The sequence below is a fragment of the Phycodurus eques genome, chromosome 23, assembly GCF_024500275.1.
Source record: "Phycodurus eques isolate BA_2022a chromosome 23, UOR_Pequ_1.1, whole genome shotgun sequence".
Taxonomy (NCBI): Eukaryota; Metazoa; Chordata; class Actinopteri; order Syngnathiformes; family Syngnathidae; genus Phycodurus; species Phycodurus eques.
Window position 1 is genome coordinate 5,629,022 of NC_084547.1, and position 16,443 is coordinate 5,645,464.

The window sequence follows — 16,443 nt, forward strand, 5'->3', positions numbered from 1 at the left end:
GCCATTTTTTTATTTGTGTCCAACCACAATTTTTTTACTACAGAGTTTATTGCAGGAGTACATTGAACAATCACGGTGACAAAAACAACCAAAAAAGAAGACATTCATAATTCAGCTAAGCAACATAATATTTCCTATGAAAATCCAAATATGTACAGGACGTCCAGACAAAGCATCAGGAAAGAAGAAATGTAGTCGCTTGGCCCTTAAAAAATAGTCTTACCCCCAAGTGCTTTGCGTTTTCCATAATTAATAGCAAATAAAATGCAGCGATAATAAGTCTAAATAACAAAACACTGCATAATTACAGTCATCAATTAACACTATTAACAATTTCAACACTGTGTACAATGTAAATGAAATACATAACATTCTATAGAAATCCAGTATTTTCCAAAAACGTTTTTTTTTTCTTCATTTCGGCTCAAAACTAAAATAACTCTGTCGTAGAAATAAAAGAAGTTGAACAACAATAATAACATTAATATTGGGTTATTAGTCGATAGCTGATTTTTCCTGTGGCTTGCGAGCTTGCTTGAGTATTACACAAATTATGAAAAACAGTAGCATGTTAACACTCTTTTTTTTAAATTTTTTTTATTTTTATTTTTTATTTTTTTTGCTTTTTACAAAATGCAGACCCTACAATTATATGTGTGCAAGTTTGTATACACTCTTTTGCCTGATTATTAGTTTCATTCAAAGCAGTTGGTGTAGAGGTCTGCGCTAGTTTTAGCTAGCGTGCCTAATAACGTGTAAAGAAACACGATGTGAGTTTGACCAAAACAAACAAGTTTGGATATTTAGAACTCTCCGTGAGACGATGTCCACAAAGAAGCAGCAAAGAGAATACTTGCCGTCCCATTCCTGAACAAGTCAGTGGTGTGTTAAGACAAGCGCGTGCCACACTATTGGTCGTTCTCCGTGCCCTGCCCCCTCAAACCTCATTGGTCCGTGCCGTTCACGCTTTCGGTTGGTTTGAGGGACGCTCGGATGGAATGATTCTGCTGTGTTGTCTCTCAAAGCGGGAGGGCCGCAATACGACAATCGAAACCGACACGACGACGAGGACAAGCAGCATTTACATTTTGAATCACTTGCTGGTGTTTGTGATGCCAACTGTCAGCAGGCGATAGCTGTAAACGCAAGCAGTGGGCGCTAATTTGCTCACGACGTGTTCCCTCTTCGACTTTCCAGTGAAATAATTTAGGAAATGAGCATGCAGTGGTATTGAGCCAATCATGAGGCTGCGAGGCAACAACCAAGTTTGGTCTTTCTAACAATGGCGAGCCTTTTGAGAGCCTATTATAAACCGCAATCAATTTCATCCAAAGGTCATTCTCATTCGTTGGGAATGCAGTTGAACTATACACTTGAGTAGTCAAAGCAAACGACCCACAGACAAAGCTGTTCAAAAATCCAAGCTCCCATTTTACTTTTGATTTGAAAAGAAAGGAAAGAGACTGCGTCCGGACCCCGATTTACCTTGCTATAATGATTGGCCAATTTGGATTGAGCAAATTCCCCCAAGCCTTCGCTTCCTGTCTTCAGGTACCCTTTTTCCTCCATCTTGCCTATCGATACCTCCCTCCCCCCCCGCCCCCACACTCACACACACACATTCCAATGATATTCCATTGCTTTTTGTTGAGATGATAGCAGAATCCTCATGGCAGCTTTTTCCTTTTCTGTCGGAACTGGAGGTGAAAACGTTTCTTTTAGTCCGAAAAGGTGGAGAAGAAAATGTGGCATCCTTCTTTTCGCTCCTTCAATCATCACCTTCACACGGTGGCTCCCAGCAGCTCCTCTGACTTGGCCATTATCTCGTTCTGGTTGGAGTCCAGGCCGTAGAACTTGACCTTTAGCCCGTCCACCGGGTGGACCACAGGCACGGTGACCACACGGGGGAAGTGTCGCGTGGCAAGCTCGAAGCGACTGGTGCTCGCGAGCTCGATGGCCAGGATGCGTAGGAAGAGCGTGGCCAGCTGTTTGCCCAGGCAGGAGCGGACGCCGCCGCCGAAGGGCAGGTAGTGGAAGCGCCCCTCCTTGTCTTCGCCACGCTCCTGACTGAAACGGTCAGGGTCGAAGGCGTCCACGTCCTTGAAGACGGATGACGTGTCGTGGGTGTCCCGAATACTGTACATCACACTCCAGCCCTTTGGAATCTGCACCCCCTGCAGGCCGAAAGACAAAAAAAATGTTTCAAAGGAGCTCAGCAAACATCCACTGACTTGTGCTCACATTGATAAGAATCAAGCAATGCGTCCCTTAACAGGTATCAGAGTGCCTTAGGAAATTGTCCAGGTCCAGAGAAAATGAAATATTTGGCTTTGATAGAACAACTCAACTCAAACATTGAGACTAAGAACCGTCAAATAAGAGCAGTTCTCTCTTAATCCACCAGGTAGATGTTTTTTCACTGGGTAACTTTCCCAATATATGACACTTTGACTACTAACAATACTAACTTACAGTGCTTCTTTTGCATTCAACTTGATTCAAGACGAATTCAAACATAAACGAGATAATTGCTTTGTGGAAAAGATCTTTTGGTCTTTATTATAGAAACGCACTTTCTAGAAACTGCGGCCTCCAGAAAGAATCGGCGGATGTGAGCCCAAATCACGGCCGACAACGAGTCGCTTTAAGCCGCCTCAACAGTGGCTGAACCCCGGGCAATTAAAGTGCTGTTTTGTTTTTTTCTCAGAGGGATTGGAGCGATGAATCATCAGGCAAGCCAACAAATGTTTCCTATGAATTGAATAACTGTGAACCGATGATATAGAAGAACCGGTTTTCGATTGCCATCTCTGCTTACGTCGAGTTCAAAGGTCTGCATGGCGGTTCGGTACGCCCCCGAGACGGGCGTGAAGAGCCTCAGAACCTCCTTGATGACGCAGTCCAGGTACTTGAGGCTGACGATGGTGTCCAGACGCAGCTCGCCCTCGGGGCACAGGCGGCCGTTATGGAGGAAGCCCCGCACCCTCAGTTCCTCCCGTAGGCGCTCCAGGACCGGCGGGTGGCGCAGGAGCTGCATGATGAGGGAGGTGCTGGCGCTGGCCGTGGTGGCGAAGGCGGCAAAGATCAGCTCGATGGTGGACTCCTGCAACAATGCGCAAATATGTCGTGTTGGCCTTCAGGGGAACTTTGCAAATGTGACGTTTTTCTGGTGGGAAGAAGCGGCCAGTGGAAGAAATAACACGGAGGCTCTCGTCTGCTGTGTGTTGCGTATGTGTCACAGGGCCTCCCCAGTTTACTTTCTGTGTGTGTGTGTGTGTGTGTGTGTGTACAGGAGGCCTCTTTCAGACCCCTCCAAGGGGAGTGTTGACTTATTTTTGGCCCTGGACTTAACCCAGAAACCACATGGAGAGAGAGCGAGTTGAGTTTCCACAGAATTCCTTGGAATGACTTGAATAGGTAAACAGAGGGTGTGCCCGTACGCCACTATGTGTGTGTGTGTGTGCGTGTGTGTGTGTGTGTGTGTCTCGTTCTTGCTCTTGCCCGGATGATTGATGAGTGACGCGACAAGTGCGCTTGTGTGCAAGAACTTTTGGTCCAACCTTCAGCTCCTGCATGGTGAGCTCGGCGCCGTTCTCTTTGGCGCTCTCCATGAGGACGTCCAGGGCGTCGCTGTAGTCTTTGCCGTGCGTGCACAGCGGCTTCTCCCTGATGGCTTTCTCGATGCTCTTCTGCAGCTTGTCGCGCGCTCGCAGACCCTGCGTGAACGCACCAAAGAAAAATGTCAAAATCACATTCAGTTTCAGTGGAAGTCGTTTTCCTGGCACAAGGCACGGAGTGCGTACCTTCCTGTAGCCACTGAAGGGCATGTCGATGGGCAGACTGAAGAGGTTGTTGACAAAGTCCTGGAAGGTGGAGAACAGGTGCCTCATCTCCTCCTCCGAGACCCGGAATCCCAGCAGCACTCTCACCGCCATGGTGAAGGATAACCTCTGGCTCTCCCTGAGAGAACAGGCACGCGTTCGCGCTTAGGTCAAAGCCGCTCCGGAGTGTGGCGGGTGCTGGTCGGTGGCGGGCCTTACCTGTAGACGTTGATGGGCTCGGGGTTGGAGCTCCACACGCGCAGGCTCTCCTGGATAACTTGCTGGATTTTGGGCAGGTACGACTCCAAGGCCTCGTGGCTGAACACTTTGGCAAACACCTGCGTGCACGGATGAATGAAGACGGATCAGCATTAGCGGGTCGGCTATCGGAGTCTCGCTCAAGGACGCCGCGGATCGGGAGATCTTGTGGGTGGATGCCCCCTTGCCCACACATTCTTCTGTTGGTCCGTGGCCGGGCGGTAATCTTAACCACTTAACCACTTCGTTTCAGTTTGAGAGCACACAATTTTCCCCCCTCTGGTCACCACAACGGATCCACTGATGAACTGTACCCGTAGAGATGATTCAGAATCAGATCAGATCAGAATCATCTTTATTTGCCAAGTATGTCCAAAACACACAAGGAATTTGTCTCCGGTAGTTGGAGCCGCTCTAGTACAACAGACAGTCAATTTACAGAACACTTTGGAGACATAAAGACATTGACAAAAAACAATTGTGCAAAAAGATGCAGAGTCCTCTCGCACTTAGAGCAGTTCCAATGACTAATATTGCAATAGTCCGGTGCAATGACCATTGTGCAAATTTACAACTTTGTTCGTTGACACGTGCAAAAATGCTGAAAACGGCCAGATGGAAGATGTATACAATCATGGATTTGTTTCTGTACATTGTAAGTAAACTTAAGTCTCACATTTTAGACTTAATGGCAAATTGATGATTAGACTGTTGAGTATGTTTGTGATTGTGGGGTCAGTTGCTGTTTGATTAGATGAGAGGATGATGAAATCAGCCAAGACCAACTTTCTTTAAGCTTACCCAGGTCTCTTAGATATTAAGTCATTTAGACGCTAACATGTGTAGCATTAGCCACATGCCAATGCCTTTACAGTCTCTCCTCTGACATAATGTCATATGTCATTTCTTTTGTCATTTGACTTTTTTTTTTTTTTTGCCAGGTGACATGCCTCCACCACGCTTGCACGGAGATCCAGACAAGATTGCCGGAACTTGTCCAGGTTAGTTGGGGGAAAAAAAGAAACGCAGACAAATGTTTGAATTGGGAATCTGTGACATTTTGGGACATTCCAAACTTGGCATATGGGGGTGTGGTCCGAGTGCAGAGGGCGGCAATTGTTCAGCAGTCATTCTGCTGCCCCACAAAAACGTGACTGTCTTCGTGTAGCCTCCGGCGTGTGCACACACACGTACACATGCGCACACACACGGTGCGGTATAGTGAGCGACACAGAGACACAGTGGTCCTAATAATGTCCATATGTCTTAGATTATGTGCTTTAAGTACTGTGAGCTGCTGGTTCCTCAAACATGTAAAGACTCCTTTATTCTTCTCGCCGGCCTCCTTTTCCCTCGCTCCTGCCTTGACCCAAACTTTCATACTCCTTTTTCTAGTTTCTATTTTAGCCAATCATCAGCTTCCATTTCAGAAGAATCAGAATCATCTTTATTTGCCAAGTATGTCCAAAACACACAAGGAATTTGTCTCCGGTAGTTGGAGCCGCTCTAGTACAACATAAAGACATTGACAAAAAAACAATTGTGCAAAAAGATGCACAGTCCTCTAGCACTTAGAGCAGTTCGAATGACTAATATTGCAGTAGTCTGGTGCAATGACCATTGTGCAAAGGGCGCTGAGACTTCAAGGAGTGTATGCGGTTTAAAGTGACGAGTAGTGCGATCATCTGGGACAATGTTGGTTGTGCAAATGTTACAGAGACTCTTCAATCAGTGTGCAAATGGAGCAGATGCTACTCTGGCATGAGTGGCCAGTATATGCAAATAGTGCAGCATGGCGAGACAACTACAGTAAGTTTTACAGTTTTGTACTCTACTGACTCCCTTGCTCCTATTTTGTACTCTAGTGTCTCTGCAGCTTCTATTTTGTACTCTACTGGCCCCTCACGACCATGCGTGTGTGTTTGGTGTGTTGTATATTGTCGTAAAGTCACAGCGTTCAATGTAAACGGCCACGCTCAGTGAGGACGTATGCACGCACGTGTGAGCGGACTAGTTTGCGTCACACGTGGTAGCCCCCTCTACTGGCCTCAGGCCTGCAGGTGCAGTAGCCTCTCTCTAAGATGCTCCCAAGTTAAAGCAGAGCCCTAATCTGCGTCCTGATTTCATGTTTGGCTCTCGACTGAGGGAAAGCCTGTACAAGCCGACGTCACGCTTCCTTTTCCATCTCCTTTCCACCGTGTTTCACCGCGAGCATGTTCAGGTGCGTGCGTCCGTGCGCGCTTGTGTGTCGGGGGGGGCCCCCGCAGAAAGCCCCTCTTTGTGCCTTCCTAATCAGGGGTCATTACACGAGGTTAGTGCAGGGGGTCTCCAGGGAGCCGAGAGGGGATCAGAGCCCAGATTAGACCCGACCGACCTCTCGCCGTCCCCAGGCACCGCCGCAGCTGACCCCCCCCCCCCCCCCCCACCCAATCTCCTGGAGGAGCCGGCGGGAGAAAGTGAGAGGTTGATTTACAGGAAATGCACTGGATTGTGCTTGTGTGTGTCAGAGAGGAAGGTAGGTATTTGCCCCGGGGACGAGGGGATAATAGCAGTAAGTGGCTGATTACCTGAAATGGTCCTGGCGAGGAAAAGATGGCGGAAAGAGAGATAATAGGTGGCGTCAGGGAGGAATTAAAGGCGCGGATTCACAAGCAGACGAGTGGCTCTTCCAGGACCCACGGCGCGACTCGAAATGTTTCCCTAATTCAGGGGTGTCGAGCTTCAACATCGTTGTCACGGTCGCCCTCGGCGGGCCGCTTATTAGGCTTGAGGAGATGATGCGCCGAGTGACTTAATCGGAGTGCGGCTTCAGTTATTTGAGGAAAGGCCGTGTACCGCGTGCGTACTGACCTTCCTCCTCTTGCGGTGGATGTCGCCAATGCTGTTGGCGAGCGAGTTGGGTCCCAGCAGGGCGGCGGTGCTCTGCGGCCAGTCCACCGTCACCAGGGTGTGCTCGCCCATCAGCACCTTGCGCACGTTCTCGGCGCCCGTCACCCGAATGAGCGGGCGGCCCAGCAGGTGGGTCTTGAACACGTTGCCGTACTTCTGCCTCCGCGAAGCGTGGAAACTCGAACCCTGAGTTGGGGGCAAGAGAGACATCCGGGTCAAGCGGGTCGCGCTATCGCCGACCACAATGGACGCCGTTTCTTGGCCGGAAAGAGACATTTCGGACTCTTGCCCTGTAAATGGGTTCTGTGTGCCACCTGAAACAGCTTACCGTGTTACACGCAAGTACGTTATTCACACGCACACGTGCGGTTACACACATGCTAGCAGTAAATTCATAAAATTCAGAAAAACGCGCAAAGTAAACAAACATGGCGAGGCCCGACTGTGACAACACTAACTGGTTTGACCCTGGAGGCCTCTTGGGGGAAGAGAGATGTGCAAGACGCATACACGTGTGCACACACGTATACACAACAACATGACTGCTGTGAGGTGTGCCAAACATTTAACTTTTTCCATGTTTCTGCATCTGTTGTTGGAGCAATCTTAAATGTGCGAAGATCACACTCCAGACCAGCAGGGGGCAGGTCTTGCCAAGTTATTTATAAAACAATTTATAAAGTTGACCGAAGTGCTGTACATCAGGGGATATAAAAATACCAGATGCAAGAGCAAGCTAGCGCTACTAGCATCTTACCATGTTGCTAACAGCCGAAGAAACTGTGGTTTTATGTGTACGCAAGACACTCAAACCATCTTTCCCCGCCAAAATGAACGGAAATTCCAGCACCCCAAAAAATGTATGTAGCACATTTTTAATAATAGAATAAAACATACAGTAATAATTTAATAGACTGTAATAAACAGTTTGTGCATCATGATAATTCTATGGGCATTGTGCTGCTCCTTCTGGTGTGCATGCCTTGGTCACCAGTGGGCAGTATAATGCATAGCCACCAGGGGCTGGGGGGGGGGGGGGTGCTAAACTTTTCAAGATGATGCATAGAAAGGTCAGAATCAATATTGGCAGTGGTGAAAGTTAATTTCACCATACCACCTCACTGTAATGTACGGTAATTACCTAACGAATGATAGTTGCTTGTGACAAAAAATTGTAGATGGCGGCATTCCATCGCTTTGGATTTGAGATCAGGGCCGCTTTTGAGTAGAACATAAAGATTATGGGGTAAATCTTGGCTTGTCATGTCGATTAGGAGGGAGAGAGACGAGATGTTTGTGCACCTCACACTCCAACAGAGGATGTACAGTATATGTGTGATATAAAGTGTGTGTGTGTGGGTGGGATGGGGCCGAGAGGGGGGGGTTGAGAGAAAAGATGACACAGTCCGTTCAGTCTATTTGTACTTTTGGTTACCGAACACAATATTCTGGGAGTCGTGTAAGATCAGAGGACTTTGCAACGGCTGGCAGGGAATGATTAATATCCTAATTTGTAAAGTGCATTTTGGGGCAAATGCTTTTTCACAGATCTCTTGGCCATTTGAAATGTTTTGGGGGTGGGGGCATTGGGGCGAATAGCAAGCCTTCCCTGAATTGCTCTTTTTCCCGTGAGCAACACGCCCACCTTCTTGTCGCCTGCTACGCCGGCTTGCACCAATTGAGCCCAGATGCCGCTAATTAGCATTTTGTAATTGCGCTAACCCGCATCAGATGTGTACGCCTTCACGAGGTGTCGACATTTTGTCTTCGCCGCGCTCGTATTTGTGACCCCCGCGACCCTCCCGCCCCCGGTGGTGGAAGAATGACATTTCTGGATTTATTTTATTTTTACCGTGGCGAGGAGTCCGCATGAATCGTGGACAACGTCGTTCGTCAAGATGTTATTTTGTCTTCAAACTACTGATCTGCACTGTTTTCACAGCTCCTGTACACTTCCTCTTTTTTACCACACACGCACACACACACACACACACACACACACACACACACACACACACACACACACACACAGCAGGCTGCTGACTGGCCTCTGGAGCCCTCAGGGTGTGTGTGACAGTTTGTGTGTTTGTGTGTTGTTTTTCAAGCTACATTTTGCTGCCACATGGATGGAGAGTGGTTGAGTATGTCTGCTTGGCATGCATGCGCACACACATACACACAGGGGAAGGGGAGTTCCTGAGGCAGCCAGACAAGGGTCCCTTTCACACTCCCAAGATACACCATCAGATCAGTGTGTGTGCGCGCGTGTGTGTGCGAGCGCAATACATTACTATATGATTTTCCATTTCTCTTCATCCATTCTTAGTTTTCCACACACATTTTGGCAGCATACAAAATGTTTTCATGTCTTGTTCCTTACAAATGTTACACTGTATGTGAGTGAGGGTGTGTGTGTGTGTGCGTGCGTGCACAGCAGGGGTGTGGTCTGGATGACATTTAACAAAAAAAAAAAAAAGGTGAGAAGTTGACTTCCCTCTCTGTCCCAAATCTGACACAGGCACACACATACAGCAAGTATGGAAAAATTGTGACGTAATAACGCTATTCTTCTCTCGCAACATAACCACGTATGACATTTGTCTCACTCACGCACACAAAAGTGAAGCGACACATCCACAAAGCCGAATCGCATCGGTGCGGCGCTTGAATAACGGGCACCTACACACTCGATTCGAGGGAAAGCCAAAATAATGACCTGTGGTGCTCGTAGTGGAACATCCCAGAAAAGCGCCCGCCTCTCGCCGCCGTGCGCACACGCCCAGGGTCCGAGCGGCGCTAAAAATACCCGCGTGTTCTGTTGGCCTTGGCCCGCCGGCGAACATGCGCCCGGCCTTATAAATGTCCGCTTTGTAGCGCCGTGGAAATGTCCAACAAATGACTCTTTTATTAGGCCATGACAAAAAAACACAGCTAATTATGTTGACTTAGATCGGCCTGCGTGTGCGTGTGCGTGCGCGACATATCACGGTGATGCTAAACAGGGAGACAGTGGGGGTTAGTGTTATGAGAAGCGGGAGGGGGGCTGCAGCGCTGAATGAAATGAGGAGAAACCTTCACTCGGAGCAAGTTACGACGAAACACACATCTTCCAGTCCCAAAACGTCGTCTATTTCTACATTTCAAGTCAAGAAAAACTGTCAAGTGTCAATAAAAGGTCACCGCAAGGCAGCAGCAAACGGTACAAATAAAACTCTTCTCTCTGCCCACCTTTCACAAAAACACCGCAATAGCTTTCAAATGTGCTTGCGAGTATGGAAGAAGCCCCCCCCCCGCCCCCCCTCAAAAAAAGGGTTTCTACTTGCTTAAATGAGAGATTGTCCACATCTGTTCCATCCTCTCCAAAAAAACATTTTTTTAATTGTTTTTAGTTAGTTCTAATTTTTATCATAAGGAAAACAGCACTCTGTATAATTGTACTTTATAAAACATTTAGTAATACCATAATTTAATCAAATTTAAAAGACTTAAACAGTCTGTGTATCATGATTAATTCATTGCAGCTCCTTGCGACAAGACCATCGGGTGGCAGTATGGTACAGATTTGCAGCCAAACGAAGAAGAGTTTCACTTAGCTACTACTGTAAATGGCTCAGTAAGGTGCACTAATGTTGTTTTTCGCAGAGCATAAAGAATATATGCCTGTGATAATTGTTATATGGTCTCTCTACATGCATTGCTGCACGCTTTGTGTTCAAATATCCATTGCTGAAAGCAATGGAACAATCCTACATAGACTCTAAACCATCGATGGCGGTTCTCAATATATGTTGGCATTAAGCGAGCAGGGAGCCTTCAGACTTGTGAAGTCGTTTGAGTTCACTGCCACCATACGGCGCTTGCATCTCCAGTTTTTGCTTTCAAGTCAAAGCAAAAAAATCGTCTGATTTTGTCAAATGCGTGGCTAGGCGCGAATAGTTGTTAGAAAAAAAAAATGGTGAGTAGGCTGTGGGCTTACTATCCATCATTCACAGCCAAATGCAAAATATGGCGGGACATCACACAATGAAACACTTAACTGTAAACGAACGAGTTTGTTCTAGCCGCATTTAGCTTGACCTTAGCGGAGGAGGAGAGTGCGGTCCCGAGTTTAAAACCCGCCACCCGGCCTGATTGACGTCTGAAGCCAAAGTGGGCGAAATGAAGGTTAAAAATGAGGCAGAAGAGGGAGGAGGAGGAGCAGTGTGAGGACAAGAGGCGGCCAAAGGCTGCGAGGGAATTCCTTCCCTCTTTTCAGCTGTCAATCATTCAGAGGCTGCCAGAGATGCCAGGGAACCTGCATGTGCGCGCGGGTGTGTGTGTGAACGCCGCGATAGGGCCTCGACTCGACAATGACCCGCGTCGCCTTGCGGTCACGCCGTCACATCAGAAAGAGAAGAGGAAGGACGGAAGGAAGGAAGGAAGGAAGGCGAGGAGGCGGGAAAAAGAAAAGGAGGAAGGCGGAACGAGGGAGAGCGAGAGTGCGGCGGCAGAGGAGGAGGAGGGCGGATTAGCGAAGAAGGGCTTCGGGTAGTTCAGCCAGAACACGAGTAGAATGCGGCGAGCGGAGAGAGAGAGAGAGCGAGAGCGTTGGCCCCTGACCTGAGGACATTTTAGAAAAGGAGATTATGCTTGTTGAAAACGCTCTAAGCGCTCACCCCGGGACCCCCGCTAAAGCCTCCGACACACACACATAGCGAGACCTGCTCCTCCGCCGCATATACTAGTCTGTACAAGATCTACTTTTGCCCACCGCCTCTGGGCCTCCATCTTGTCCGGCTTTAAGTGGACACGAGTAAAATGACGCCATGGAACGCAAAGCGCCACTCCAGGTGAAATTGGCACCGAACGTACAAAAGCAAAAAAAGATTGAGATGACGCCAGAGGTGGCAAAAGTACTCACACGCTGTAAAAGTGGAAGTACTAATTCAACTCCTCCAAGTAAAAGTCAAAAAGTATCGACTTGGAGTAATGCGTTCATAAATACAAGTTTGAAGATACCTGCTGAACATTTTGTAGTTCTCACTTGTGGAGATATAGCAAACTGTTTTCACTATTTTAGGTTTCCGTTTTTTAAAACGGGGCTCACTTGATTCCCTTTTGGAGGGGTTAGGCTATGTCCGACTTGACAGCCAGCGTGTGGACCGGGGCTTCGGGCTGACGTGACCGCTTGAGAGCGCCTCGTTGTCGCGGTTTAGGAAAGCCCCGTGATGACCTGGTGGGATATATTCCAGCCGGCGGAGGCTTTTAGCAGTATTTTCACGGCGCAAACATTGGCATACTTACGGGTAGGCATAAGAACGATGAGTGCTATTTGATTGACAGCTGACCGGTAGGCGGTGCGTGGTTTCAGCACATTCAGCAGATATGTCTACAGCGTTGGAGAGCGGAGAGAACTGCGGGGCTTTCACTATTTTGAAGCCTCGTTTTTTTGATGCTTTTTCTTAGTCGTTCAAATTTGGAACACTCGTCACTGTGGTGTGTCAAATTTACAAGACGCATTTTCACTTTAAGTACGAAAGTTTTTCATATCAAGACCTCAACTTCGATTGACTTGACCTCTCTCTATTGACATCATTTTTACGTCTTGACGCCGACCGCAAAGGTCGAAAGAACTAACGATCCTATTTCGATAAAGAGTAGGAACTATATATATCTGTTTTCAAATGTAGGGAGTAAAAGTAAAAAGTTATTTGAAAAAATAAATACCCGAGTGTACTTCCCACCACTGCTGAAGACACACACGCGTCAAATCCCTTATTGAATCAGAGCGGCTGAAAAAAGTCTGCTGTGTGTGTGCGCGTAACCGCAGCTATGCCATGTAAGCGCAGTAATGGAACCTTCTACAACCAAGTCTCCCATCACAGAGACGCACAACGGCGGCAGAGAATTCTGGTCCATTTCAAACATCTCCCGTTGCCCGCGTCCATGTGGTTTGAATCTGTGTAACGCTATAATAGCCGGGAAAAGTCGCCAATTTTTTATTTATTTTTTTCCCCTGCGCCGATGCGAGGGCGGCCGCTTGTTGCACGCGTCATTCCTTCGTTGACACGCTCGGATTCACATTTAAAAGCAATGCCGGCGTACATTTGACGCTTTTTGTTTCCCCAGGTGAGAAGCTTGAAAATTCCCACCGTCTTTGAAAGCACCATTGCATTTCAAATTTGACTGTGAAAACCATATCAATGTATAATCATCTTAAAAACCAAAACAAAAAAAACAAAGTGACCTCTGCCAAGGCCCAACATGAAAATTCATGATGGGATGAAGCAAATTGTGCCCTTAAATGTCACGTTTTTGTGTGGCACTAATCTCCCTGCAATATGCACACAGGTGTCAAACTTGCAAAATGCATTTGTTCCTTTCATTTTGGCAGAAAACCGGAGCAAATTTGCCAATTTTCTCCCATATAAACAGACACTACAAGCATTTATTTATTTGTTTTTTATATACCAAATCCCTCCACATAAATTGGACAATAGTTGTACGCTTGAATTCTCACTGCATTTACATGACGTGAGATTTCAAACTGAATTTCTTCCAGGTCTAATCCTAAAATTGTTTTCATTTTGTGGCTCACTCTAAAGCAAACGTTTCTTACGAAATGGATGTATTCTTTTCATTTTGGCAGAAAATATGAACCGGAATTGCAGTGTTTTGCCCCTTAACCAGCATTTGTTTTCACCAAATCACATCAATTGGACAATACTTAAGTCTTTGATGGTCACTATTTTCCATGACGTATGATTTGAAATTAAATTTGTTGTTTACCGGTCAAAAGTCTGAGAACACCCCAATATTTTATTTTTTTTAATTGAAAGTCAAGCAATTCAAGTCCAATGAATATCGAAATGGTACAAACTAAGATTAGTGGAGGTTAAAAACAACAACAACGGGTAAGGTTGGTCAAAACGGAAAAATATTGTACAATTTTTGAGTTTTCCAAAAAGGCGGGGCAAGTGTCCAGACTTAAACTTCATTGAGCTGGAAAAATTGAGGTGTTCTAAAAGTTGACAGATAGTGTATGATAAAAATGAAACGCAGGGCCAATTACGTATAATCACATGATGAGGTCATTTTACATTTATAAGCAAGCCTTAATTGGGACCGAACAGAATGTTTATTGGATTAGGAAAACAAATCCTCAATTAGCCGGCTCTGCATTTGCCTAATTTTCAACTTCTGATGGCCCTTAACTTGGGACAAAAATGAGCATCTTCCGCCTCCTGCCAATCAAACGTCGTGATTCCAAGTCAGCGATGAAAAGTGTTGCACGCGCAAAAGAAACGAAAAGGAAAGGAGCAAGTGAAGCAACGCAGCCGGCGCCGCTTACCTGCAGGAGCCAGTGGCAAGTCTCGCCGATGAAGGGGAAGCCCATGGAGCCCTTGGGCATGGGCAGCTTGCACTTCTTGTCGCGCGTGGCGGTCCAGCGCAGCTGCCACAGCTGCTGTGACACGGCGAGCAGCAGCGCCACGCACAGCGCGCACGCCGCCAGCGTGGCCAGAGCAGACAGCAGGTCGAAGGTGTCGAAGAGCATGCTGGGGCTGGGGCTGGGGCGGGGGGGACGCGACGCGACGAGCGAGCGAGCGAGCTCCTAGCAGCCGCACCACCTCATGTCGCTCGTGTGAAGATGATGATGAGGAGGAGGAGGAGGAGGATGCTTCTGTGGGCGCGCGCGTGTGGGCGCACTGTGCGTGTGTGCGTCAGTCAAATGAGTGTTTATATAGCGTGCAGGCAGCGGCCAAGGTCTCCCCCCTTCCCCGCCCCTCTGCTCCACCCCCTTCGGCTCCTGGAGGACCCCCACCTCACCCACATCCCCTTCTCAGGAGGAGGAGAGGAGAGCAGCGTGCCGTGTCAACTGTTGAACTAGTCACCTGTGCGCCAAACTTCGGTCAACTTTGCAAAAGTTGACCTCGGCGTCAAGTGGCGATGTTTGAATTCCGTGCAGCGGATGTAGTTGGCCTCTTCACGTCTGAGGAGCTGAGACGACTTGTCGGGAATCGGTGCGACACAAATAAAAGGGAGTGGAATGGATCTGGTGTGACGTAACAAGGGCCACGCCGTTGGTCGTTCACGCGTGGAGTTTGTTTGCATGTGTGGGTGAGTCTCGCGCAGCTCCTGCTTGTTGTTGAGACGGCAGCGCAACGTCGCCGCCCGGTGGCAGCGAAGCTCACGGCAGCGCGCCGAGGCTTCTTGGAATAGGCGAGGGCGTCAAAGTGATGTCATGACATCATCACATTTTTACAGATACACAATTGGCCGGGCCCTGCGTTTCATTCCTGTTATATCCATATGTTTTTTTAACAACAGATTGAGTTTGAAATCAGAAGTCATGCAAAATAGTGGCAAGTCAATATTTTCGGATGCAATTGTCCGGTTGATGTGACAAAAAGATTTGCTGGGGAGAAAAAAGTTGTAAAACAAGTGAAGAAAAATTACAATTCCGGGATGGATTTTTCAGCCCCCTAAAAAAAAAAACAAATCCATTCAGTAAGAAACATGGAGACACACTTATTTCATGATGATCCTGAAAGTGTGGCGCGCGGGCTCCCTCTGGTGGTCTGTGAAATAATCACTGCCTATACAGTTCAGTTGTATTTAACTTTGTAGCACAATACAGTTGCATTTAATCTTGAGAACCGGTTTGAAACTTTTATTTCAGTACAATTTCCATGTAACATGCAATCAATCAAATCATTTCACAGTTTTAGAGTACATTTTTTGTATCCTGTGTTCATGTTCAAATTGTGCATGTCACAATATTTACATATTACATGTATTTATTTGCTTTTAATATGAAATGTACTTTTTAGGAATACAAAATCTGTCTGATTTTGATCAACACTTACTTAGGCCCACTTGGCTACTGTATTTTAATGTTGCTTATGGTGGTACTCTGAGAACTAAGTATTTTTTAGGCCGTTCTTGGTGTAAGACGTTTGAGAAATACTAATGCAATGTATAATAATGTTTCTATCACATGGTACAGTTTGTTGTATTTGTCTTTGCTTTTACTTTGCTCGGCTGTCCGCTTTGCAATGAGAATCTGTTCTCAACTGCCTAAGTAAACAAACATTAAAAAAAGAATTTGCTTTAGTGGGCCTTGAGTTTTACACCCGCGTAATAGCCGAATCCTCACGTTAGACCCGAGAGCTCACATCCAATGCTTCCCATTGTGTAACGCACGTTTCCATCTCGGGCTTTAGCTCATTCAGATTGCAGAGTGTGGAATCAAATGTAGTTCATCGGTAAAGGTTGTAGTGTTAGAACGTAGCTGCACACCAAAACATCACAGATTTCTTTCGGTCTTGATTGTGATGAAGTCAATGTTTGTTTGTTTTTTTTCGTCAGGCGAAAAGTAGCCGCCGGAGTTTCATCGAGACGATTTCCGCCACCAACTAAAGAGCGGCTCCATGAAGACGGCGGCTGCGAGGTAGGATAAGCTCCCGCTACTCCTCCTCGGTGCTAATGATGACAC

The 16,443-nt window shown here is 47.0% G+C and overlaps 2 protein-coding genes across 6 annotated transcripts in view; one reads left to right on the forward strand and one right to left on the reverse strand.

Annotated features, from left to right (window-relative positions):
- The window catches only part of tkfc (triokinase/FMN cyclase), a 77,313-nt gene that overhangs the window by 33,577 nt on the left and 27,293 nt on the right, over nucleotides 1-16,443 (forward strand). For 3 of the 5 annotated variants that reach the window (XM_061668761.1, XM_061668764.1, XM_061668762.1), the window contains 2 exons: nucleotides 5,021-5,080; nucleotides 16,317-16,398. The gene's annotated coding sequence lies outside the window, so the exon portion shown is untranslated. Of the gene's footprint in view, nucleotides 1-3,309; nucleotides 3,418-5,020; nucleotides 5,081-15,000; nucleotides 15,066-16,316; nucleotides 16,399-16,443 lie in introns of those variants that run through there. The other 2 variants (XM_061668763.1, XM_061668767.1) reach the window with 2 other exon arrangements.
- LOC133397635 (cytochrome P450 26B1) lies at nucleotides 3-14,589 on the reverse strand. The gene is made up of 7 exons (XM_061668768.1): nucleotides 14,299-14,589; nucleotides 6,930-7,154; nucleotides 4,041-4,159; nucleotides 3,804-3,960; nucleotides 3,561-3,716; nucleotides 2,819-3,103; nucleotides 3-2,174 (listed from the first exon to the last, which is right to left on the reverse strand). Exons 1-7 carry the CDS (start codon nucleotides 14,500-14,502, stop codon nucleotides 1,782-1,784), a joined length of 1,539 nt encoding a protein of 512 aa, XP_061524752.1. The 5' UTR covers nucleotides 14,503-14,589; the 3' UTR covers nucleotides 3-1,781.